We start from the raw sequence: 26,633 nt of genomic DNA, 5'->3' as shown, positions 1-26,633 counted from the left end.
TAGTCCAGCCTTCTGTCTCACACAATGGCCAAGCAGTTCCTCTGGAAGGCCAACAATAGGGCACAGAGGCCAAGGCCTTCCCCAATAAGAACATCAGAAGAGCCCTGATGGATCGGGCTAGTGGTCAATCTAGTCCAGTCTCCTGTTCCACACACTGACCAACCAGTTCCTCTGGAAGGCCAACAACAGGGCATATAGGCCAAAACCTTTCCCTGATGTTGCCTTCATTTCCTATGGCATGGCCTGAGATTCAGAGGTTGACTGCCTCTGAACATGGAGGTTCCCTCAGTCACTATGGCTAATAGCCTCTGACAGACATATCATGCATGAATCTATCTAATCCCTCTTTTAAAGTGTTTATTCCCGTGGCCATTGCTACATCGTCTAGCAGTGAATTCCACATTTTGATAACTCTCTATAAAGTAGTATTTACTTTTGTCTGTTCTGAACCTACTGTCCATCAGCTGCATTGGAGTTATAGTATTTGGGGAGAACCTGTGAAGGTTCAAGAGGGTGGCAGGTTATAGTGGATGAGCAATAGAGTTGTGAGTGTCCTGCATTGTGCAGGGGGTTGGACTAGATGACCCAGGAGGTCCCTTCCAACTCTATGATTCTATGATTCTAACAAGAAATTCAAGAAAAATAACAATCCTGTAAATCAGGCTTTTTCAACCAGGGTTTTGTGAAACCCTGGGGTTTCTTGATGGCCAAGGATGGGTTTGCTGAATGGGTGGGAGTTAAATTTATATATTTCCCCATTTATATATTTGCTGTCTAATAAGTTACTTCTCAGGGGGAGGTTGGTTCAGATAAGCCTAATGCACACCTATAAGGGTGACTTCCTAGACCAGGGGTAGTCAAACTGCGGCCCTCCAGATGTCCATGGACTACAATTCCCAGGAGCCCCCTGCCAGCATTCGCTGGCAGGGGGCTCCTGGGAATTGTAGTCCATGGACATCTGGAGGGCCGCAGTTTGACTACCCCTGGCCTAGGCAAAATGATCAAAGTGTCAGTGGGTAGACAGCAAAGGAAACAGTGACATCATGGGCAGTATGGTGAACAAGGACTTGAAGCTGCCTTAGGCTGAATCAATTCATTGGTCCATTGAGGCCAGTATTGTCTAGTAAGACAGGCAGGGTATTGGGCAGAAGTCCACCATATCCTTTCAACTAGAGATGCTGCGGATTGAACCCGGGACCTTCTGCATGCCAAGCTGATACTCCACCACTGGGCCACAGCCCCCTTTTCATGGTTATGGTGAAGACACTAAGGGCAAGAAAACAATATACGATGCCAGGGAGTGATTTAGGGATGGATTCCCTGGGATCTAACACATTCCTTTCCCTTTGCAGTCTGGGCGGATCCTCCTTGGTGGCCCTGGGAGCTATTTCTGGCAAGGTGAGTACCATTCTGTGTCTTATCTCTTGCGCTACACCCAAACCTTCTTTTGAACAGAGAATAATATCAGATAGGAAGAAAAATTTGGGGCTGGGAGAGCTCTGAGAGAACTGTGACGAGCCCACAGTCACCCAGCAGGCCTCATGTGTCTCAAAGCAGCTTACGGTCACCTTTCTTTCCTCACCCCACAAGACACAATGTGAGGTAGATGGTGCTGAGAGAGCTCTAAGAGGATTGCTCTGTGAGAACAGCTCTAACAGGACTGTGGCTAGGCCAAGGTCACCCAGTTGGCTGCATGTGGAGTGGGGGGGGGGGAATCAAACCCAGTTCTCCAGGGCCGCTACTCTTAAGCACTACATCAAGCTGTTGCTAGAAATAAAATATGTATATAAAATATTAGAATAATAATGATGACGTAATCTAGCTGTAATTTAGTGTGGCCTGACATGAGACCCTTGGTCGGATGGGTTGGCCATGAAAGGAGAGGAGTAGGACTGTGGGGACTTGCCATTTTACCCTACGTTGTCAATCATAAGGGCTAGAACATCCTTTCTTAACCGTTTTTAGCATTGAGAATCTCCAGAGGTGGTGCAATCATGCAGAATGTGGTTGGGAAGCATAGCTGTGGACATGCCCCTCCAGTGCCCCCCCCTTCCTGCCCCATCCAGGCCCATCACTGGCCATTTTGGGAGGGGATGAGTGGGTCATGTCACCCGATAAATGTTCAACAAATTAAAAAATATATATAAACTCCCACCCATTTGGGAAACCTTTGCAAGGCTACCAAGAAACCCCAGGGTTTCACAAAACCTTGGCTGAGAAAGCCTGGGCTAGGAGCTTTTAAAAAAAATATATATATATTTTAAAGACATTCTCAGTTAACTGAATTCTTTACCCGGTATCCCGTAACCCTCCTGTGCTCCTTTGTCCCGTTTGTGTGCACATAACTGAGCGCAAGCTTCCTTTTATAGAGAGACTCCCCTCTCAGCCCCTTCCTGTGCTCCCTTGTCATTTCCCCCCAAACAAATTCAGCCTGGCGCCATGACCTCTTTTCCTTTTTTGTCCAGGCCAAGTCCTGTCAGCAACGCAGGATGCCATCGAGAAATCCTATGACCCCGGATATTTAGTCTTGGTGGTTCAAGGCCAGCTTGCCACACGTTCCGATCCTCACTTCAGCGCCGACGACAGCTACCTCGGTGAGTGTTTGGAAGACGGGACACTGCTGCGTCTCGTGCCGGCGGCCTCGCATTCTTCCGTTCCCTGGGGGTAGGTAGGCATCCTGGATCCACATCTCGGGCATGTGTCACACCATTACAGTCATCGCTCAGTTAAAAATCATGGGTCCTCTTGGTTGGTAAGGGAACAAGCCTGTAAGTGAAGCCTTACAGTCCTTGCTCAGTTAAAAAACATGGGCCCTCTTAAAAATGAGCTCTGGACCATTTGGAGGAGTGAGTGTGAAATGGAAGTGTGAAAGTGCAAAAAGTCTGCAAGATCGGGTGCTGTTGATTTCTCCTCAGTTCCACCCTGCAGGATGCTCTTGGGGAAAGAGTAGCAGAGCTGATATCTCTTGTGGGTGGGGTTCACAGATAGTAATCCCTAGCCACTCACAGTAGGCAGTGATGACAGTTGCCAAAGCTTGAGGCACATCTCAGAAGAGGACTCATCCTGTACGCAGAGGTGGCCTCAGTAGCTCACAACAGTGGCCTTACATTATTACATACAGCTCTGTCACCAACCTATCAGTTCCCCCTCCCTTTTTACTGCTGAGCCCTGCCCTGTAGATTGATCAGGCAGAGACAAGTTGATTTCCAATCTGTGCATTTTTGTGTTATCTTTCGTTTATGGGTCACAGTGCAAGAGATAATTTTCTGGTGCATCACCTCCAGCAGTCACCCTCCACTGAAGGACCCTGAAACCTAGTTGTACTATTTTTCTCAAGGTTGTACTCTACTTCCCAGAGCATGCAAAAGCAGAGAAAATCTTAAGGATTTTGCTTCTCGGGGATGTCCCAGTTGGCCTCTTTGGCATCATGGTACCTGTGACAACCTGAGATGCTGCGACACACACTGGGAAATGAGCATTTCTCTTCCTGGGGCTTCTAGTAGGTGTATTTGCCAGTGACCCAATGGGACATCACGGTTAGCGTGCCGAATTTGGAGTGGGAAGACTTAGGTTTTAGACGAGGCTACAAAACTTGCTCTCATTCAGCCATGTCCTCTCAGCCTAACCCACCCCACAGGGTTGTTGTGAGAGAAAGATGGGGGTAAACCCCATCCATATGTGCTGTCCTTTGTGAAGGAAACATGGAATATATATGTGGGGGTGGGGTGGGGGGAACAATGGTGAAAATCTTCATCAAAATCATGTTGTGTCTTTTGTTTTGTTTTTAGGCTACTCCGTGGCTGTGGGTGAATTCAGCAATGACGCCACTGAAGGTACCTTTAATCTGAGCGAGAGCATGCGCAGTCAGTGGGGTTTAGTGCATGCACGCACTGCTTTCATAGAGTCAGAGTTAGGCATCATTGGAAAGCTCCATAGACATTGTGTTCTTTGGAAAGAATGTCAGAAGTCAAACAAGCAAATTTTGCATGAGATATTTTGCAATCACGTGGATTTGGGTAAATGGTAAACCATGTCTCAGGAGTCCCCAACGTGGTGCCCAGGGGCACCATTGCATCTATGGACGCCTTTCCTGGTGTTCACCAAGGATTTTTAGAAAGAGAATGTGCCCCGGAAGCCAGCTTTTTACCCACTAAGGCTTCTGATTGGTCACCAGAGATTTGATAGACTGCACATATTTTTTAACATGTTGCTTTGGCACCAGCATTCAGCGCAGCACAAAGATTTTCATAGTTTGACTAAAAGTGCCCTGTGGTAACCATTTTATTGCTGGCTCCACCATTTGTGGCAGCTCTGTTTTGGCAGCCATTGGGTAGCTGCACCCATCGCTCTTTGTCAGAACCTCCGCGGTGCCCACAAGCTTAAAAAGATTGGGGACCCCTTCTATATACCCTCTAACTAGAAGCTGGGGAGGGAAAATGCTGGGAGATAGTAGATGTGGGGTTAGAACCCTTGCGAGAGCATTGGGTCAGTGGTGGGGATTCATGATATCGGATAATGTCAAGAAAACTTTATGGAATTCCCAGACATTCCCCTGTAAATAATTTCTCATTTGTGGCCAAGTTTTCTTTCTTCTACCAGAGGACTAGAAACTTACTTTGGCTGTCCAGGCTGTCCACAGTGCCATGCACTGTGTCCTGTGATGGGTGGCACTTTTCTGGCTCTGTTGGTCCTTTTTGAGGTTGTTGAGCGCCTTTTTTCTTTGCTCTCTTGCAGATTTCGTGGCCGGCGTTCCAAAAGGAAACCTCACGTATGGCTATGTAAGAGTTATCCCCTATGTCTTCCATTTAACAAGGGCAAACCCATTGGGATTAAGGCATGTGAAGATACCTGACACGTAAATCTAATGACAAAATAGCACAGGACTGAAAAGCCTCCTTGGAAATGCTTTGGGTACCACAGTGTAAGATCTGGGCATTGCCGCAAATGAAGCCGTTGGGAGTTTTTCCTGCTTTTGCACATAGCAGAGAGTGCCGTGCTTGCTTGGTGGGGGGAACCACTGTCCAGTGTGGTGAAAGTACATAATAACTGATCTATGATAACTGATCTATGACAAGATGTCATAGTCCCATTTTATATGGCACTGGTCAGACCACACCTGGAGTACTGTGTGCAGATCTGAAGGCCTCACTTCAAGAAGGACGTAGATAAAATTGAAAGGGTACAGAGGAGAGCGACGAGGATGATCTGGGGCCAAGGGACCAAGCCCTATGAAGATAGGTTGAGGGACTTGGGAATGTTCAGCCTGGAGAAAAGGAGGTTGAGAGGGGACATGATAGCCCTCTTTAAGTATTTGAAAGGTTGTCACTTGGAGGAGGGCAGGATGCTGTTTCCGTTGGCTGCAGAGGACACGCAGTAATGGGTTTAAACGATATAGGCTAGATATCAGGAAAAAAATTTTCACAGTCAGAGTAGTTCAGCAGTGGAATAGGCTGCCTGAGGAGGTGGTGAGCTCCCCCTCACTGGCAGTCTTCAAGCAAGGGTTGGATACACACTTTTCTTGGATGCTTTAGGATGCTTTGGGCTGATCCTGCGTTGAGCAGGGGGTGGGACTAGATGGCCCCTTCCAACTCTATGATTCTATGATCTTCCAACATGTACCTTCTCTCAAATCTCTTGCAACGCACTCCTAGGTCTAAAAGGGTGAGTTTACCAAGCTTTGAGCTGGGAAGCTGTAGGCCCAGGGCAGATCCCGGTTGCTCAAACAACATGAGGAGCACAGTTCCCCATTTCTACATGCTATACTGTTGTCTCCTTCCAACCCACCCCTGATTTTCCATTGTCAGGCCGAACACTTATTGTCGACCCCACAGTTGCCATAGTAACCGGTGCATTTCTAACAGGAAGGAAACCAGCCCCAAACCGAACAAATCTGATTTCCTTGTGACTGTATGGTGGTGGCCAAGAACAAGCTCATGATGTTGAGGCAGTTACTCAGGGCTGTGTTTCTGTTTGTCTCACAAGTACGACACGGACATGGACCGTGAGAGAGAGAGAGAGAGACGATAACTTTAGTTCCTGCTTGGAGCTCTTTCCCCCAGTGAACTCCCCATGACCTGTCTGGTATCCCTCAGAATGACCTGAGAGGAACCACAAGCACCTTCCCCTGACGAAATTCGGAGCGTGCGCACGGCCTCTTCTGACCAAATTCTTTTTCTCAATAAGGCAACCTCAACCCGGCTTTCCACAAAAGCATCAGTGTGCTCGAGCAGTCTTTTTGTGTGGTGGTTCTTGCTCTGGCACCGTGGCCTTACGCCCCCGTCAAGGAACAAGGCCGGATGTGAAGAAAACGTTGTGTGTTTTTATTTCTTAAGAGCACCAGACGCGAACTTTCACAACCGAGATCACTTCAGCGCCGACGTCTGCCAACTGACATCTCTAACGGACATCTTCTTAACTGAGAATACCACATAGTTCAGTCTCAAGTGGGCAGTGGCGTATAAATAATTCAGCATAAATCTTAACAGCAACTATTACCCCCTTTTCGCAGTCGCGAAAAGATGGGAGGGATCTTGGATTAAAGCAGGTAGCTTTCTCTCCAGGGGCATTCCCCCCTTTCAGAAATAGACTTATATGGAGTGGAGCACGAAAAGAAGAAGGAGAAGGAGAAGAGTTGGTTCTTATATGCCACTTTTCCCTACCCAAAGGAGGCTCAAAGTGGCTTACAGTCGCCTTCCCATTCCTCTCCCCACAAAAGACACACTGTGGGGTGGGTGAGGCTGAGAGAGCCCTGATATCACTGCTCGGTCAGAACAGCTTTATCAGTGCTGTGACTAGCCCAAGGTCACCCAACTGGCTGCATGTGGGGGAGCGCAGAATCAAACCTGGCATGCCAGATTAGAAGTCCGCACTCCTCACTCCTAACCACTACACCAAACTGGCTCTCTAGCACACTCTAGCACAGCGGTTCTCAACCTTCCTAATGCCGCAACCCTTTAATACAGTTCCTCATGTTGTGGCGACCCCCCAACCGTAAAATTAGGCAAGTGTTCCTTCACAGAAATTAAACCGAAACTGGCGTGAAGATTAATTGCTCACGATGGTATATAAATTGGTTTTTTTCTGGGGTTTCTCAGTTCAGTTCTGCCTCCAGTCCCACCATGCCGATCTCACTCTTTTCTGCTGCTCAAGACAGACGAACGCTCTCTCTCGATCTACCCCGCAAGACTGTTGTGTGGATGGTGCCCCCCCTCCCCGCCCGGCCAAGCTGTTTGCCCTGCCAAAGGGGTCCCGACCCCCAGGTTGAGAACCACTGCTCTAGCAATTGAGGGATAAAACAATTTTTCAGAGTTGTAGCATAGCGCCTGTCCTCAGTCCTCTCTTCTAGAAAAGAAGCAAGACAAAGCAAGAATGCCACAGTTCTGTTCTGTTCCCTAATATTCAGGTTGTGTGTTCCGTGTGACCGCATGAAGGTGACGGCATCTCGCAGTTCTGCGACAGGATCGTTGCCTGACTTTCGTCTTTCTTTCCATTTCTCCAGGTCACAATTCTAAACGGAAGTGACATCCGGTCGCTGTACAACTTTTCGGGAGAACAGGTGAGCAGCTAAATAATCCGTCCTGAAGCTGGGAAAGGGGATTTTGATGTAAGAGCGCGACCAAGCTCGGCCCAGTTCCTTCATTCCAGAATCGTTGTCCTTGCTTTTTTGTGCTGATGTGTTTGTTGCCAGCACTGACTTAGGGCTAAAAGCTTCTGATTGACACAAAGCCAATTCTGAGGCTGTGAGGAGCAAGGGCATGTAATGGTTGCTAAGGACCGCATCCTTCCTTGGTGCTCATTTGCTTCACCTCAAGATTGGCTTCACACCAAATGGGACCTTTAGAAAAGGCTGTGTCTGTTTCAGTACCCTTGCAGGATTATATCAAATTGAGGCCCTGAGCAGAGAATTTGGTCTCATCAAGATATTTGCGTCTTTTTTAAAAAAGTGAAAGAGAAAAAGGATGAGTTTCTAGCCCTTATGACTGGGAAGATGTGTTCAAATGTGTCCAGCATGTCTGCTGAGATCTCAGAAGCCAGAGAAGCGGCTGAATAAGATTTCCCATGTAGCTCCACCCCTTGACTAGCAAAGTACAAGGGATTGTGCAAATTTTATTTCAGTGGTTTATGTTCTGCAGCTTGCAGGGGGAGGCTTTTCTTGGTGTAGAATTTTAGCATATATGATATACGCAGTCGGGCATTCAGATTTTGCTAGCTATGTAGAGATAGCATGAAAAGGGGAAGGCTTCCTTTCCTACTCCTACAAAACCTGGATGCATTTTCTGTCCTGTGAAGAAGGTAGAGAAGCCTGAAGAAAGGGATCTTGTGGCCTAGTCACAGTTGGTTCCCCAGAAATTTAGCGATTCTGGTGAACTGGTATCCTATTTAGGAAAAGCAGAAGGGGACCTTGTGGGGATTCATAAGGAAAAAAACATGTTTTCTCCCACTGCATTTTTTGCTCCACTGCCCTTCCCCTCCTTGCTACCACCATCTCCTCATGGTGACGACCTCAGCCATGTCAGCCGCCATTTTGAGTTGCTATAGCAACCCATGATGCCACTCAGATTTCATTGTGTGTGTTTTAACTCCTTTTGTTTTTGTCAAATCACCTGAAACGTCTTCCAGTTTTGGATACCTCTAAATTGAAGGGATTGCAGGCCCCACTGTATTACTATTTTCAACTGCACAGGAAGCAGCCCTTTTGTTATTAGAAACAATGGATCATTCAAATGGCGTCTGGTTTTTATACTGACGATATATTATTTTAACCAGCATTCCCCTTAGGCCAGGACTCTGGGGAGGTGGTATAGAAATATGCAAAATGTATATTTATAACAAATGTTTTAAATATTTATATTTTTATGTCACAATACCAAAGGGCTTGGTCAATAGCATGACAAAGCGGCCTTGAAAGGAATGAGTGAATGGTCTTGAGGGACAGATGCGTGCCTTTTCTGCCTAGTCCATGCAGTCATGCCTCGGCGGGATGGAGCAGAACCAATGGAATGAAATTCATTCAAAAGAAATTCCGTCTAAACATCCGGAATAAGTTCCTAACAGTTAGAGTGCTTTCTCAGTGGAACAGACTTCCTCGGGAGGGGATAGATTCTCCATCTTTGGAGATTTTTAAGCAGAGGCTGATTCTGTGGAGGTTCAAAGGGCTGTCAGGTTACAGCAGATGACCTAGTAGGTCCCTTCCAACTCTATGATTCTAAATTCCGTCTAAACATCCGGAAGAAGTTCCTGACAGAGCGGTTTCTCAGTGGAACGGGCTTCCTCGGGAGGTGTTGGGTTCTCCATCTTTGGAGATTTTTAAACAGAGGTTGGGTAGCCATCTGAGAGGCTGATTCCGTGGCGGTTCAAGGGGGTGGCAGGTGACAGTGGATGAGCGATAGGGTTGTGAGTGTCCTGCATAGTGCAGGGGGTTGGACTAGATGACCCAGGAGGTCCCTTCCAACTCTATGATTCTATTCTATGATATTCCTGCCCTCACCCCTGCATGTCACTTCCTCCCACAGATGGCCTCCTATTTTGGGTACGCTGTGGCTGCCACTGATGTTAACAGCGACGGGTGAGTGCAGAGATGGGGCGATCTGGGTAGAGGTTAAGGGGCAGTATGGGTCGTCCTCCTTGGCAAGGGGGAGAGGCTGGGAATCCAGTTGATCTCGAAAGGGATTGAACGGGTGTGACACGGGGAGGGGAGCAGAAAGGCCCAGTGAAGCCGAACTGCAGAATGCTACCAGCAAGTCTAGGGCATATGTGCCTGATTAGCTAAGTCCCAGTGCTCTCCCCTCTGTAAGGATTTTCATATTCTGGGAAAGACCTGCATACCTTTTGACTCTAAAACTGGGTATTTAGGGTGCCGCTTCTCCTTCCTTCATTGCAGCCTAGATGACTTGCTGATCGGCGCCCCCCTGTTTATGGAGAAAACAGAAGACGGGCGTGTGCAGGAGGTGGGCAAGGTCTACATCTACCTGCAGGGGCCGAACGGCATGGAGCCCACCGCGTCAGCCTTCCTCACCGGTCCCCAGGAGTTTGGTCGCTTCGGCAGTGCCATTGCACCGTTGGGAGACCTCGACCAGGATGGTTACAATGGTATGGAGCACTGGGAGAGGTAATGGGGAGGGAGGAAAAGGATATTCATGCATGGGCAAGTAGGGGCCACATGCACGGGAGAGGGAGAGGTCAGACTGCTGGCCGCTTTTCTGCAAAAGACGTTTGTCCGTCTGGGTTTTGTTTGCTCGCTGTTCAAGATTTGTTCGACTGTTAGCAGGTTCCGCTGAACAACCCATTAGTTTGAGCCTTCTTGTGTTTACAGTAGGCGCCAAATCTATATTTTGCTTAAACAGGCATTTTCTGAGAGCCAGGGGCCATGTTTTGGGGGGGAGTTAGAACTGGAGGCACGTTTCACGCAGGGCTGCCCCTCCCCGTGAAGAGAACAGTTTTACTCAACAGAGCCCGTTCCCTTATTTGTACACAAGGTTATGCTAGGTATGCCTTGTGATTGCTAAAAATCAGCCCAGAATGGCACTCCTGCAGAGAGATATAACATCCACAGTACCTCCTTCCAATCCTTCTCCTCTGAGAGCAAACACTTCGGCTTCATCTCTCCATTGGAAGTGACCAGATAATCCCATCAGACGTACAAGAGAAAGAGAGAGAGAGAGAGCAAAATTATCTTCCAGCAGAAGCAAGGAAAGAGCAGGCATTCATGCAGAGAGACACTAGGGAATCTCTTCCAGAAACTTTACATTGGTGTTTTTCTCATAGCACAGTAGTGTTTCTGAATTATGCTAGCTTGAAGATCTAATTTTTTAAATTCTGGGTTTGAGCTTTTGTACGCATTCATACTTCCTCAGACAGTGAAAAGGGAAACATCAGAGTGCAAGTGTAAGGCGAGAGTAAATTAGCAGTAAATTAGTAAACAGCATCATGAAGCTATCCCAAGCATAATAACGTTTGTCACAATAAAATAATGCCTTGCTATAATAACAGAGTTCATGCGTCCTTTGGGTTCAGTTGCCATTCACAAAAGCATAAGGGGAATAAATATGTGAAGGTTAGTGATTAATGGCAGATGCTTTTCCAGCTGCTAACGAAAATAATTAAAAAGGATGGCAAACGTTTCAACAACATGTTTTCCTGAAACGATGTGTGCAAAACTAGAACGTCTGTATGTCTTAGGGGCCTTTAGCTAACTACCAACGATCTTAAGGAATTAGAGGCCTTCATTTTGAAAGATCGATTCCTCTCTGATCTGCCTAATTCCTGTTACGGGCTTTCTTTGAGCCATCTGAGGACCGCTTCTGACAGCTGGCTGATGTAGCCAGCTATACTGGGGTAGGCAAGGGAGGAAGACTACAGACCAAAAGCAGGTTGGAGTAAATTTAACATCAGACACGGAGAGAATTTCTCGGGCTGAATCAGAAGGAAGAGGGGGCCCGATTTGGACTGCAGGCTGGAGCACCCACACCCTGGACATAGCACACATACTCCAGATAACATGGATTAGTTGCCCATGTTGTGTTCAAACCAATGTGGTTAAAGAGTCGTAAAAAAGTGCTTTCCCCTCAGACCCCGCCCCCCTCCCAGTGCTTATTTATGGGCCACGTATGGGTTCTTCTAATCCATATGTGTACACAATCAGGGCTGATCGTTTCTGACAAGCATGAGAAACGTCTCATCTTAGGTATGCGGGGAGCCTAGGGAGGCCTGACTTGTTCTCTTGTTGCCATCTGCTGGTTAGATACTCCAACTGCTGTTCCCACAGCATCTTCTCTGCCTGGACCCATCTTGGAGCAGTTTGCTGAATAAGACAGAAGAACCTCTTCAAACCGGCCCCTGGCTCACTGCTTTTTTTTGCTTTTGAGGAGTTTCACACTTCCGTGTACAGGGATGAGTCGGAAAGGATCACTACTAGGGTTCCAGTTCGTACATGCACGTGTTCAATCCAAGCAAAAAGTTTATTCCAAACAAAATGTCGTTCTCAAAGGACGCAGGACTATCATGGGTGCTTATTATGAAGATGTTTAAATGGAACATGGAAAACCGCACATGAGAGGAAAAGGCCACGAATGTTGTGCTGAGGAATTTTTTCCCATTACAGCAATGCACTGGCTCATTCTTCGAGGGTAGCAAGGGCTGTACAGCGAAGATTTCGTTGGGAAACCTTACCCCAGGGGTAGTCAAACTGCGGCCCTCCAGATGTCCATGGACTACAATTCCCAGAAAAATCCAGTGGGTTTCACAAGGCACTTTCCCAGTGATTCCAGTGGCAGCTCTCCAGTGAAGAAAACAGAGGAAAAATGGTTTAAACCTGCTCTTCCTGTACACCAGTGTCCTGATATGAATCCAGACCCACATGCACCGGAGAATTAAGATCTAAGAACGGCACTCCCAGGCTGCATCTGTTCCCGTGAGGGCGGGGGGAGTAGACCTTGTAACATTTGACTTCACCTCCGGGGAGCAAATTTGAGTCAAGACCTCTCCATGCATAAGATCTTGGCTGGCTAGGGTAGACCAAGTTTTCTCAACCAGGGTTTCAAGAAACCCTGGGGTTCTTTGGCAGCTCTGGAAGGGTTTCCCAAATGGGTGGGAATTAATTAATTGTCGATATATTTTTAAAAATTCATTAAACATTAATTGGGTGATGTGACCATATATGGTCATTACAAAATCAGAGTCTAGTGGCACCTTTAAGACCATCAAAGATTTATTCAAGGCGTGAGCTTTCGAGTGCAAGCACCCTTCCTCCGACTCGAAAGCTCACGCCTTGAATAAATCTTGGTTAGTCTTAAAGGTGCTACTGGACTCTGATTTTGTTGTGCTACGTCAGACCAACATGGCTACCCACTTGAATCTACGTATATGGCCATGATGACCCACTCCCCCCTCCTCCCAAAATGGCCAATGATGGTCTTGGAGGGGGTGGGAAGGGGAGGGGCCCCAGTTAGGTGTGTGCACAGCTCTGCTTCCCAACCCTGTTCTGCACCTTCGCACCACTTCTGGGGCTTCTAGAAGCCTCAAGAATGTTTCAGGGGTTTCTCAACGGTACAAAAGTTGAGAAAGGCTGGGGTAGCCAGTTCCAGCAAGAGGAAGTAGTGGTCTGACTGATATGGGGCAATTTCGTTTTCACTGTGACCGCTGTGGTCGATTGTCTGGTTTCAGCACTCCCACTCTCTTTCTGCTTTCGGCGGCGGCCCAAACTGTGTGCTGCAATGACTCGACTGACCTCATATTTCTGCGTGCCACGTGCTGTCCGGTCGCTTCTGACCCTGTGAATGAAGGGCCTCCCAAACATCGTATTCTTAGCAGCCTTGCTCGGGTCTTGCAGACGGAAGGCTGTGGCTTCCGTTATCGAGTCAATCCGTCTCGTCTTTTCTGATTGAGCCTGGGACTCACCCTGGCGTTTGTTCCTGCAGATGTGGGGATCGGCGTTCCGTTTGGCGGCAAGGACCAGCAGGGCGTGGTCTACGTGTACAACGGCCGGCCTGAAGGGCTGCACCCCAAGCCTTCTCAGGAGCTGCAGGGACGATGGGCGGACAGCCACGCCCCCGACTTCTTCGGGTTCTCCATGCGTGGGGCCAAGGACCTCGATGGAAACGGCTATCCAGGTGAGGGGAACGTAAAAAGCTGACTTGGGACATCAAAAACAGAAACGGGCCAGAGCTGAAAGCACAGACTGGCCGTAGAGCAGGGGTCGTCAACCCCCGGGCTGCGGCCTGGTACCGGGCCGCGAAGGCCTCGGTAGCAGGCCGCTGCCGCGGCCGGCCACGCCTGCCTCTCCCCCCCCCCTCCCCACAGTGAGAAGCTCACCAGGCTGCTTTGCTCGCGGCCCAGCTAGCTTCTTGCTGCTAGAGGGGGGGGGGAAGAGGCAGGCGCGGCCGGTGGACACAAACGCGCATGCGTGGAGCTGCCGAGCATGCACATTAGCGCCCCCTGGTGGTGAAAACGTGCATGAGCGGCAGCCAGCTCTTCCTCACCCCCGGATTCAGTCCTCAACCTTCAAAAGGTTGGGGACTGCTGCCATAGAGCACATGGTCTGCATGGAGAAGTCTGTGGAGGGGGGAAACGAATGCTGCCCTGCCCTTCTACCTTGTTTCCAAGGGGGCTTGTGACTCAAACATTACATTCTAAAAGCAATTGCTGCGTGAGCTGTCAGTGGTGGAAAAGACCAAGACCCTGTGCAAGTTGCCGTCCTTATAGGAAATAACCCCGATGAGTCTCATTCGTAACAACATTGTCATAGAATCATAGAATTGTCTCTCATCAGTTCTGTGGTCTTCTCCTGATGAGAGTCTGCACATGCCTCTTGCTGTAACACCACTTCACCCGTTCTTCTGCAAGAGCAGCAAAGGAGAGGACTTCTGAGCACATGCAGAGTGATTTATTTTTCCCCTTAGCGTATTCATTTGGGATGCAAGTGGTAAGACTTCCAGGCTGATGGAAATGTTAGCGCAGGATGCTTGAGTTCATTTTCTTCATAGGAGCTCTCCTCTGGAAAATAGCCTGCCAAGATTTCCTGAGCTCAGCTGTCTTTTCTCTCCCTCTGTCCTGCAGATTTGATTGTGGGGGCCTTTGGAGTAGACCGAGCAATGGTTTACAGGTAAGCACCATGGGTGGCCGAGGCTAGCCTGATCTTGTGAGATCTTGGAAGCTAACAGAAAAACAAGGAACCTGTCCAAGTCAATATTCTTGTTCTAACCATATATATTCAATTTTAACACATTTTTAAAATATACCTAAAGAATCAACCATAGCAGTTTCTGGATAATTTCCATTTTCAATCTCTTTTCTTCAGTGGTTGAGTCCTCCAATATAAGTGTTGGATTTTTCCACACTGATTAACTTTCACTATTGTTACAACGATCTTATATTGGAGGACTCAACCACTGAAGGAGAGAGATTGAAAACGGAAATTATCTAGAAACCGTTATGGTTGATTCTTTAGGTATATAAAAATTATATTAAAATTGGATATATATGGTTAGAACAAGAATATTGCCTTGGATAGGTGCCTTGTTTTCTTGTTGGTATTCTATTGCGAACCTTCTTTTTTTGTGTTGAGATCTTGGAAGCTAAGCAGGGTCAGTCCTGGTTAGTTTTTAGATGGGAGACCACCAATAAAGTATGGGGTTGCTACGCAGAGGTAGGCAATGGCAAACCACCATTGTTCCTCTCTTCTCCTCTCTGACCTTGAAAACACTATAAAGGGGTAACCTTTATTCACCTGTGACCTGATGTCACTTTCCAGCATCATGATGTATCAAAGATGTGGTCCCAGATCCATCTTTCCCCAGCCTGGCATTGATGCTTGCTGCTCAAAATGTCTCTCACTCATGAAAGGTTGTCACTTGGAGGAGGGCAAGATGCTGTTTCCATTGGCTGGAGAGGAAAGGACACGCAGTAATGGGTTTAAACTACAAGTACAACGATATAGGCTAGATATCAGGAAAAAATGTTCACAGTTAGAGTAGTTCAGCAGTGGAATAGGCTGCCTAAGGAGGTGGTGAGCTCCCCCTCACTGGCAGTCTTCAAGCAAAGGTTGGATACACACTTTTCTTGGATGCTTTAGGATGCTTTGGGCTGATCCTGCGTTGAGCAGGGGGTTGGACTAGATGGCCTGTATGGCCCCTTCCAACTCTATGATTCTATGATTCTACCACTTTTCTTGTCTTCTCAGGGGACGCCCCATAGTCCATGCCACCGCCACTCTCAGCATCTTCCCCGCCATGTTTAACCCAGAAGAACGAGCGTGCATCCTGGAGGACACGGGGATCGCTGTTGCCTGGTGAGCGGTTGCAGGGAGCGCCATATTGGAGTGTATAAGCTGTATTAAGTCCCCAGGGAATCCTGGGAACTGTAGTCTTTTGACCTTGCAGAAAAAGACATAGGGCACCTGCAATTCACCATTAGCAGAGGAAGGTGTCCTTACAGTGGGTTGCATGCCTCAACCCACTTGTTCCATGGGCAGGGGTTCAACAAATTAATTTGTGGTGTTTCTTGGCTGTGCCAGGGGCAGATTCTCAGTCCATGCCCTCCCTTGGTCCACCTGTCATATAATGAAGCACTAGCAAATAGGGACACTGACAAATTACAGTCAAGGGATTAAGTCATCACACAGAGACCGTTTTAGGATGGTCTCTAGTTGAGATGTCAGTTTTGAGGTTCAGACTTCAGGTTTGAGTCAACCTGGCCTGAACCTGATTTGGCTTAACCTGAATCATCCGATACCCAGTTCGGTGCTGGAATTCGGCTTGATTCGGGGAATCCAAATGTCACCTGAATCGATAACCTGGCAAATGGCAGGTTATCGACCTGCTTGAATTGGGGGGATGTCACCTGTTTGTCAGGCAAATTTGCGAACCCAAATCAAAAGCTGAAGCAATTCAGGTCCCGAACTGAACTGGGGAGTCTCAGTGGAGGTTAAAACCGTCCAAATCAGGGGTAGTCAAACTGTGGCCCTCCAGATGTCGATGGACTACAACTCCCATGAAGAAGAAGAAGAAGAAGAAGAAGAAGAAGAAGAAGAGTTGGTTCTTATATGCCGCTTTTCCCTACCCGAAGGAGGCTCAAAGCGGCTTACAGTCGCCTTCCCATTCCTCTCCCCACAACAGACACCCTGTGGGGTGGGTGAGGCTGAGAGAGCCCTGATATTACTGCTCGGTCAGAACAGCTTTATCAGTGCCGTGGCGAGCCCAAGGTCACCCAGCTGGCTGCATGTGGGGGAGTGCAGAATCGAACCCGGCATGCCAGATTAGAAGTCCGCACTCCTAACCACTACACCAAACTGGCAAACGCTGGCAGGGGCTCATGGGAATTGTAGTCCATCGACATCTGGAGGGCCGCAGTTTGACTACCCCTGATCCAAATGCACACCCCTAGTCTCTGTGTGAGGCACATAATGTGAAAATGAGTCCTGCAATGCCCAGGTCTTATGGGAGCTGGAATGGCCCCTCTAGTTATTAAAGGAATGTTGTGTTGGGGGGGGGGCAGTGTTTATAGACTGTGTGTTTTTGGGTTTCTCAGCCACTTAGGGGAAGATTGATGGTCCTGGCCACCAGCCCAATCTGACCACAAATTAGGGGATTGTAGCATGTTAGTGATGACGCAGCCAGGACCCACACAGCTGGAAGGAAGGTCTGAGTTGGCCAGAAGTGATTTCCCCTTTGCACATTGCTGCTCTGCTTCCCATTCTGCAGAATCCCCAGCTGCAATAATCTAGTTTGTTCAACTGATCCATCAGTGAATGAGTCTTTTTTTTTGCTGCGATTGTCATCCCAGATTGACACCTGGAGAGAGCCAGGTGCAGTATGTTCAGAGCCACAAAATAGCCGGATTTCACTGGTGCAGAAATAATGAATCAAAAGATTTCACTGGCTGGTTCCCTGTTTGAGCATACCAGCGTGCAAAATTTTGGCCACCTTAAAGGTGTTTCATTAAAACAATCTGAGAAAAGGAGGAGAAGAACAAATTCATCAGGGGTTTGCCTGGGAGAAACCGATAAGGCTGGAGCTATGCATAGAGGCTGAATGTCTCTATACAATGGTTGATACAATAACATATGGTTGACTGCTTTTGCATGTTAATTTTCTGCAGCAGCTTTCTGGTAGCAGCTGCCATTTGGGCCTGGGGTCCTCTCCTGTGCTACCCTGGACCCTCATGCTCAAGTTGGAAGACTCTAGTGCAGGGGTAGTCAACCTGTGGTCCTTCAGATGTCCATGGACTACAATTCCCATGAGCCCCTGCCAGCAAACGCTGGCAGGGGATCATGGGAATTGTAGTCCATGGGCATCTGGAGGACCACAGGCTGACTACCCCTGCTCTAGTGTGTTTTCCCCACCCTTCTTAAGGCTGCTGGGTAAAATTGGTGTCCAGCTCCGGCTATACAGGGGCGGTTTCCCTCCTGGCTCCCAGTTTCCCCTGCAAAGTGCTAAACGCCCTCTTCATTCCAAGGAGCTTAGGCATAAAACGATCACACCCATTACACAAGGACTAGCTGAAGATGTGACCCTCTCAAGGCTACCCGGAGAGAATCAAGCTAGGATGCAAACTCGGGGCGTTCTTATTTCAGTCTGACCACTAGGTAGCGCTGTTTTCCCCAGGTTTCTGACGGTATTCCCTTGCTTCTCCCCCCCCTCTTTCCTGCTGTCTCTCAACAGCATCAACCTGAGCTTCTGCCTGAATGCATCTGGGAAGCATGTGCCAGACTCCATTGGTGAGTAGTGTGGGGGACAGGACTCGGAAGAGAAACATGGGATGGGCTGGGAGGAACAGTCTGCAGGAGCAGCTATAGTCAGATGGCAGTCCAAGGAGGGTACCAGCTGGAGGCAGCGTGATATAGTGGTTAAGGCAGCCTTTCTCCAGCTTTTTACCATTGAGAAACCGCTGAAGCATTCTTCAGGCTTTGAAAAACCCCAGAAGTGGTGCAGTCGTGCAGAATAGGGTTAAGAAGTATAGCTGTGGACACTCCCACCTGGGGCCCTTCCCACCCCTTCCAGGCCCATCATTGGCCATTTGGGGAGGGTTGGGTGGGTCAACATGATCGTATTTGCTCATATCCCCCCAATAAGTGTTTAACAAATTTAATTATTAATTTCCACCCATTCAGGAAACCTTTCCAGAGCCATCAAGAAAACCCAGGGTTTCACGAAACCCTGGTTGAGAAACCCTGGGTTAAGATATCGGACTAGGATCCAGGGGACCCCGGTTTAAATCCCCACTTGACCATGGAAGCCTTCTGGCTTTTCGTCCCACGTAGCTCACAGCTATCAGGGTAAAAGGAGAAGTGTCCTGCGGGGCCATCTGGTCCAGCTCCACTCATCCCCTCAGCAGTTGTTCTGGAAGGCCAACAGCATAGCATAGAGACCGAAGAAGAAACAACCACGTATGCCCCTTTGAGCTCCTTAGCAGGAAGGTCAGATGAAAAAGCCCACAAAGGGACACCAGGGCACAAGTAAAGTGAAAACTGTATGAAACAAACCCCTGATTTTGTTTCTCTGGGATTGTCGTTCCTATGGGAGCCAGTGAGGTGTAGCAGTTAAGAGCAGCGGACTCCAATCTGGAGAATGCGGTTTGATTCCCCATTCTGCCACGTGTGGCCAACTGAGTGACCTTGGGTTAGTCACAGTTCTCTTAGAGCTGTTCTCATAGGACAGTTCTCTCAGAGTTCTCTCAACTACTTACCTTGCAGGATAGAGGATTTGTAAGCCACTTCGGGATGCCTTCAGGTAGCGAAAAGCGGGGTATAAAAAAACAGCTTGTCGTCTTGTGTGCATTTGAGGGGGGCTTCTTACAAATCCTATTGATAGGCAACACCCTCCTCTCTCTTCCTGTTAGCCCATTGTAGCCCCCCCTTAGGACTCTCTTCTCCCCTGAATCTGTGGAGATAGAGAGCAGGAACAACAAAATTAGGAGGGCTGAACCTACGTTTGGGGGGGGGGGGGTGGCATACCGAAGGTACTTTAGAAACTCTTTCCACACTGAAAGTTCTTGAACATTCATTGCATGTTTGAGCCTTACTGGGTTCTCCGGGGAATTCTGAAACAGCTCCCACAAGCGCTGGTTTCATTTCCATCTAATCTAAATAAAAGTTATAAAGATCCTGTGGCTTCTAATGTGAAAAGGCCATTGATGTTGTGGGCCAGTGTAGGTTTGGGGTGGGGGTGAAATTGGATGATAGCCAAGTCAACGCTGTCTGGAAATATTATTTCCCCAATTTCTTTTCGAGATGAAAATGTATAATGCTATAATGGGCCAGTGCAGCTTTTTTTGGGGGGGGGGATTTTAAATTGGATTATTGGCAAATCAAAGCTGGATACCAATAGAGTATTATTTTCTTGCTTTCTTTTCAAGATGAAGGTGTTAGGCTTTACAGTGGGAAGATGTTGCAATTGGCAGCAATGATCTTAGTGGGCTCCAGGGAGAATTACACAGATGATGGATTTGTCCATTTCTGGCTCCCTGCTTAATTGACGTCCTCCGTGGTCTCAATCATTGGCCGGTACTAAGTCTTTGTCAGGGGCAGAAGAAGGGACTCAAATCTGGTTCTTTTATCTTGAGTCTCCACAGAGGAGCCCGTGAGCCCTGGAAATCCTGGACAACACCCTGGGTAGTGGGCACCTCAAACTGTTTTGGGACCTACTTTGGGGCCTGTGACCCACATTTTGGGTGGCAAACACTGAATCTCACCTTTTTTTTGTATACATTTTTATTCAGTAGAGAGAGAAATACTTGTTGTTAGGTGCGAAGTCGGTCCATATCGGTCCATTTTTATCGGCCCATATAATCTAATATTGGATTCCATTTTCTTCTGAATTCCGATGTTGATTGAGAATCAGATCTGCAAGTTTTGCCATTGTCCTATTTAGCCAGTCCATTCTGTTTAGTTTGTTTAGCCAGTCCATAGTATCTGGTGAAGATTCTCTGACTCCTGTTGTTGTTAGGTGTAAAGTCGTGTGCGACCCATCACGACGCCATGGACAATGATCCTCCAGGCCTTCCTGTCCCCTATCGTTCCCCAGAGTCCATTTAAGTTTGCATCTACTGCTTCAGTGACTCCATCCAGCCACCTCATTCTCTGTCGTCCCCTTCTTCTTTTGCCCTCGATCGCTCCCAGCATTAGGCTCTTCTCCTTCCTTCTCATGAGGTGGCAAAAGTATTTGAATTTCAAAGTATTATGAAAGTATTGTGAGTTTCTTTGACTCATAAGGGATCCTAAAAACTGTTCTCAGGTATTTCACCTCATTTTAATATTTAATACTTTTTAGAATCATAGAGTTGGAAGGGGCCATACAGGCCATCTAGTCCAACCCCCTGCTCAACGCAGGATCAGCCCAAAGCATCCTAAAGCATTTTAGTATTATTTGATATTGTGTTTAATGACATAGTGTTGAAGCTCCCTTGAACACCCTCTTTTCCCTCTGTCTGATGTGAGCAGGGTTCACTGTGGAAGTCCACCTCGACCGCCACAAGCAGAAGGGGGCAGTGAAGCGGGCGCTCTTCCTGAACTCCCACCAGCCCCATCTGATTCAGACTGTCCAAATTCGCAACGGTGCCAATGCAGAGTGCCGTGAAATGAAGATCTACCTCCGGGTGAGTTGCATTTCAAACCAAAGGCTCTCTCCTTCCCCTGTGTACATTCCCTTGGGAGCGCACAAGTTTGCATTTGTTTCTTCGTCCACTGCGTTCTCTCCTGGGTATGATTTGCACCAGTTGCGCCTCCCAGTTCATCAACGTAATGACGGTTTCTGGGTTTGTTTGCACGTGAAACTGCCAGAAACATCATCAGACCATTGGTCTGGATTGGTGTTACTGGCTCCCAAAATGCTTGAGCAGAATAAAAGCTCTCTCCCAGCCCTGCCACTTGAGCCACTTTTAGGCCAGGAATGAGCCTAACATTTGTTGTACCTCTGAGCTCCACCTTGTCAGAGTGCCCGATTTCCCAATAAGCCGAACTTCTTTACAAGAAAGTTTCTTTAATCCAGAAAGAAGACATCCGTTCAAATAACATAGACTGAACTGAGGGTTATAGGCATGAGTCAGGTCTATTAAACACAAAGGGAATGCATTTCAAAGGAAGACGTAACACAGCAGATCCCTAACTACAAAGGGAAACCAACAGGCTAGATGGAGGGAGCAGGATAGAGGGGAGGAGAGGGGGAGGTGAGGAATTGCAGTGGGAATCCAGCAGCTATAAACCAAACAAATTGGAATAACCTTGAGGTGCTGAAAACATGCAGCTAGCAAGCATCACAGGGCAGGCAACGATTAATCATGGCAGAAGAACCAGGGGGGTTCTGACCCACCCCAATATCTTGGGCTTGCTTGCGCCATGTGGACCCTTGCCCAGGATCCCCAGCCTTTGTGGTCGTGCAGGCCATTTGGCATTCTGATGAAGCACGGGGAGTAGAGGCATTCAGCTTGGCAAAACTAAAACTAAAACAGGATTTTTTTTTAAAGTTTCCTAATTGAACCATGACCCCTAGTTTGATTCGGGGCCTGAGCCGGATCGATTCGGCTTTTGTTTTGGGTTCCTGAATCGATGCCTGAAAAACAGGGGAGAAAAGCCTGTCTGGGGATCGGTTATTTGTTGGGCTGTGCAAAGATCCACGGAGAGAAGTCTCTGGGCCAGATCGGCTTGAGCCATGGGGGTGGGGGGGGGCAGTTTGATCCCTCCCAGCCCACCCACCCCAGCCCGACAAACAACTGACTGGCAGAGAGGCTTTTTTCATCAAATCAGGTGGGGATAAATGGCCTTCCAAAATCAATAGAACCCGAATCCAAGTACTGATACTCGGATTCGGGTGGTTCAGGATACGCCAGATCGCGTTTGGGCTGATTCCACCCGGACCTGAATGCCTGCCGCAGCTTAACTTCAGTCGACCCGTGAAGATCATAATGCAGCTGTAGCGGCTGCTGCCAAAGTAACTTTTTTTTTAAAGTTACTCAAGTGGCCAGTCAGAAGCCTTGCTGGGCAGAAGCCCCCCCCCTGCCCCCCTTTCTAAAATCACACGGGAGCCATCAGGAAGGCTGTCATTGGCACCAGGCCTTCCACGGTTTAATAGCCATTACAGTCAATCCCATCTTAAAGCAGAAGAAACTAAGAAGGTCAATCTTTGCCACGAATTGTGTTATTCTTTAAGGTGGTGCGAGACTCTTGCTCTTGTCTTCTGCAGACAATGCAGGTCTGCTTTAAGGTCTTCATGGTCTTGCAGAAGTGCATTAGGACGGAGGTAGTCAACCTGTGGTCCTCCAGATGTTCATGGACTGCAAATCCCATGAGCCCCTGCCAGCAAACGCTGGCAGGGGCTCATGGGAATTGTAGTCCATGAACATCTGGAGGACCACAGGTTGACTACTTTTGCTCTAGCGTGTTTACCCCACCCTTCCTAAGCAGGGGTAGTCAAGCTGCGGTCCTCCAGATGTCCACGGACTACAACTCCCATGAGCCCCTGCCAGCAAATGATGGCAGGGGCTCATGGGGATTGTAGTCCGTGGACACTTGGAGACTACCCCTGCATTAGGAGACCATGCTCTGAGCTTTGGAGGTTCCAGTGTGCTTTTTTAAAAGCACACACGGCTCACTGGCTCTTCTCCTTCGCAACAGAATGAGTCCGAGTTCCGGGACAAGCTCTCCCCCATCTACCTGTCGCTCAACTTCTCGCTGGATCCAGAGGCCCCGCTAGATGCCCATGGGCTGCAACCCATCCTCAACTACCTCACCCACGACCACATCGAGCAGAAGGTACTGACAGGCCAAGAGAGGGGAAGTGTCCGGTGGGGCTGGACCTGGCTGCTAGCTGTTAACTCGTAGTCGGGAATCTGCAGTGGAATTAACAATATCACCCCGTCCTTTTGTCCATTGAATCCATTGAATCCAACCCATTGGCTGTCTCATGGTTTCCCAGTGAGCTTCATGGCCAAGTGAGAATTCGAACCCAGCACTGCAACCACTCCTAGTCCAGCGCCATAACCACTGAACCACACTGGTTCCACTGGCTCACATATGGTGTATTAGTTGACTGCCAGAACCCAGATACAGACATGCCACAACAATGAAGTGTGTTGTAAAGGGCTGGGGGGGGATGAAGTAAAGGGCCGGGGGGGGGGGGAGAAGGCATCCTTCGGGGCCCACCTCCAATTAGTCGAAGGACCACTTGTGGTCCGCGGTCCACAGCTTGGGGATCGCTACCCTAGATGAACCAAGGAGGATGCACCCATCTCACATCTGGTCTTCTTTCCCTGCCAGGCCCAGATCCAGCTCGATTGTGGTGAAGACAATGTCTGCGTCCCCGATCTGAAGCTTGAAGTCTTTGGGTAAGAAGGCCACTGACCCTTGCTGCTCTCCATCCATAAGATCGTAGCCAGGTTCCCTCCCCCCCCCCAGACACACACACACTCGTACACAGACACCATTGGCAGCAAAAATTGGGTCATCGTGCCCTTCTTTGGTGCCTAGAAGGACCTGTTGCTCCCCCCCCCCCCCCCGTCAAGTCCTCTCCTGAAATGGAAGTACCAAATCAAAAGCTACCGGGGTCCAAAATGGCGCCCTGCCCTTCCCCACTCAGCAATGGGGATCTCACTCTGCAGCTGATTCTCCCTTCACCCCGCTCCCTCGGATACGGATCGCAAGCAGCGATTGCATCACAGAGCTGCGTTCCTGTCATAAGTGGTGGGTGTGGCCAGAAGTGGGCGTGGCCCGCAGAACCACTGATGACCGTTGAGGCTGGAGAAACGGTTTTGTTCGTTGCTCGAGACTTCCTTCTGTGAGCCAGATTTGGCTTCCGTTTCTTGTTCCTGTTCCCGGAGAGGGAAGAAGCTGATAGAAACTCAACAGCAGTCGGCTGGATGTGTTGGGGATTACATTTAAGTGTCTCTTCTTCTGGCTTTAAATTCAAGTCACTTAGACTCCTTGGGGATGGATGAGCGGACGGATGTTAATTTGTCCTGTTTGTTTCTATCCCATGATGGTTTCTGACTTTTCTGCCCTTCTGTATGAAGGGTAAGCTGTAGAGTTGATAACTCAGTGTTGGGAAAACCGTAGAAGTTTGAGGGCAAGGCTTGGAGAAGAGGGGCAGACCTCAGTGGGGCATAATTCGTAGAATTCCCCCTCCAAAGCAGCCATTGGCTGGAGATGAGTTGTAATTCCAGGAATGACCTAAGCCATATTCTTGCCACCAGTCAATTTAGCGTCTTTTATTTAGCATTATTATAATTTATCAGATTTATATACTGCCCTCCCAGATGGTTCCGGGCACTGAACCTCATAGTACTGTACAAAGTTAATTCATGTATCATACAAAATACAAACTATACTAAAATCTATCGCATTAAATTTCCCACAGTATTAAAACATTCAACCGTAATTGACCGCTATGCAGTGCATTGGAATTTCAGCTCATTCCAGTCATTCCATTGAGCGTTTTGATGGCAGTCTGGGGGGCTCAGTAGAGATTAACGGATCACTGACCCCAACTGAAAACTTGGCGGACGAGTTCCATTTTGCAGGCCCAGCAGATGCAAAGGAATTTCTTTCTGACGTGTCCAGTTTAGTATTCAGGCCTGTTTAATTGATAGGGGTGCATGAAAGATCGGTGAGCTGGTCAGAAATACGGGAGCATCATACCTGATATTAAAAAGTTCCTCTGAAACTCTCCGGTACTCTCTGGCCTACATGTGAGTTATATTGGAGTGTGGAAGAGAATGTAGATTGATCTAAGCCAGTAAAGAAGAAGAAGAAGAAGAGTTGGTTCTTATATGCCGCTTTTCCCTATCCGAAGGAGGCTCAAAGCGGCTTACAGTCGCCTTCCCTTTCCTCTCCCCACAACAGACACCCTGTGAAGTGGGTGAGGCTGAGAGAGCCCTGATATCACTGCTTGGTCAGAACAGTTTTATCAGTGCTGTTGGGAGCCCAAGGTCACCCAGCTGGTTGCATGTGGGGGAGCACAGAATCGAACCTGGCATGCCAGATTAGAAGTCCGCACTCCTAACCACTACACCAAACTGGTTCTCAACCTGGGGGTCGGGACCTCTTTGGGGGTCGAACGACCCTTTCACCGGTTCATGGCAAGGCAAGCAGCTTGGCTGGGGGAACGCCATCCACACAACAGCCTTGCAGGGTAGATTGAGATAGAGCATCTGTCTGGAGCAGCGGGAAAGAGCGAGATCGGCATGGCGGGACAAAAGTCAGAACTGAACTGAGAAACCCCGGGGGGAAACCCAATTTATATATAATCATGAGCAATGGATCTTCATGCCATTGGTCAGTTTCGGGTTAATTCCTGTGAAAGAACCCTTGCGTAATTTTAGGGTTAGGGGTCACCACAACATGAGGAACCGGATTAAAGGGTCGTGGCCCTAGGAAGGTTGAGATCTAAGCCCTCATAGATTACCACATCCCTTTGTCCATCCCACTGGCATGCTCGAATGGTCGCTTTGGAGTTGACCGTCATGACTGGCGTTCTCACTCTTTTTCTTAACCGTTTTCAGGGATCATAACACCGTGTATCTGGGGGACAAGAATGCGCTGAACCTTTCATTCCACGCAGAGAATCGTGGAGAAGGAGGTGCCTATGAAGCTGAGCTCCATGTGACGATGCCACCGGAGGCTGAGTACACAGGAGTCCTACGGGCCCAGGGGGTAGGTGCTTCAAAAAAGAGCGCTCTCCACTCCCAGACAAGTGTATCCCTCCAGCTGGGAAAAAGCTTTAGGGACAGTAGTCCTCATGAAGCAAGGCCTCTGTTAGTGCATCTTTATGACAACAGCAAAAACAATCTTATTTTTCTAACCTGCCCTTCCTGAGGGGCTCAGGGCAGGTAATACCACATAATAAAACACCTCATAAACAGGCTAAAAGCACAAATTAATTTAAATGAATGAAAACAATTCTACACTTTTCACTTTACGTTTGCCTGATTCAATTTCAGTGTTTGAGGGGCTTTTTTTTTGTTCTTGGGTGAACTGGTCTTCCTTCTATATTTCTGCAGAAACTTCCCGAGGGAATCCAGCCGATTTCTTGTTATAGGTGTTGTTTTCCTGGCCTCAGCCCTAGGCCTGGTGGAACAGCCCCGTCTTACAGGCCTTGCGGAACTGATTAAGTCCCGCAAGACCCTGATCCCAGGGGGCAGAGCATTTCACC

At 48.3% G+C, this 26,633-nt stretch overlaps 1 protein-coding gene across 2 annotated transcripts in view; it reads left to right on the top strand.

Moving 5' to 3' along the window:
* The window catches only part of ITGA5 (integrin subunit alpha 5), a 90,015-nt gene that overhangs the window by 47,599 nt on the left and 15,783 nt on the right, over positions 1-26,633 (top strand). For both annotated transcript variants that reach the window (XM_077329255.1, XM_077329256.1), the window contains 15 exons: positions 1,353-1,398; positions 2,466-2,594; positions 3,789-3,833; positions 4,735-4,778; positions 7,499-7,555; positions 9,513-9,565; positions 9,881-10,089; positions 13,416-13,607; positions 14,554-14,599; positions 15,677-15,784; positions 18,156-18,211; positions 20,933-21,087; positions 23,102-23,239; positions 23,744-23,811; positions 25,984-26,134. In XM_077329255.1, coding sequence (XP_077185370.1) covers positions 1,353-1,398; positions 2,466-2,594; positions 3,789-3,833; positions 4,735-4,778; positions 7,499-7,555; positions 9,513-9,565; positions 9,881-10,089; positions 13,416-13,607; positions 14,554-14,599; positions 15,677-15,784; positions 18,156-18,211; positions 20,933-21,087; positions 23,102-23,239; positions 23,744-23,811; positions 25,984-26,134 — 1,497 coding nt within the window. The remainder of the gene's footprint in view (positions 1-1,352; positions 1,399-2,465; positions 2,595-3,788; positions 3,834-4,734; positions 4,779-7,498; positions 7,556-9,512; positions 9,566-9,880; positions 10,090-13,415; positions 13,608-14,553; positions 14,600-15,676; positions 15,785-18,155; positions 18,212-20,932; positions 21,088-23,101; positions 23,240-23,743; positions 23,812-25,983; positions 26,135-26,633) is intronic.

Source organism: Paroedura picta, chromosome 3 (genome assembly GCF_049243985.1).
Source record: "Paroedura picta isolate Pp20150507F chromosome 3, Ppicta_v3.0, whole genome shotgun sequence".
NCBI lineage: Eukaryota > Metazoa > Chordata > Lepidosauria > Squamata > Gekkonidae > Paroedura > Paroedura picta.
The sequence above is the reverse complement of the archived record's forward strand: the minus strand, read 5'-3'. Positions and strand labels throughout refer to the sequence as shown.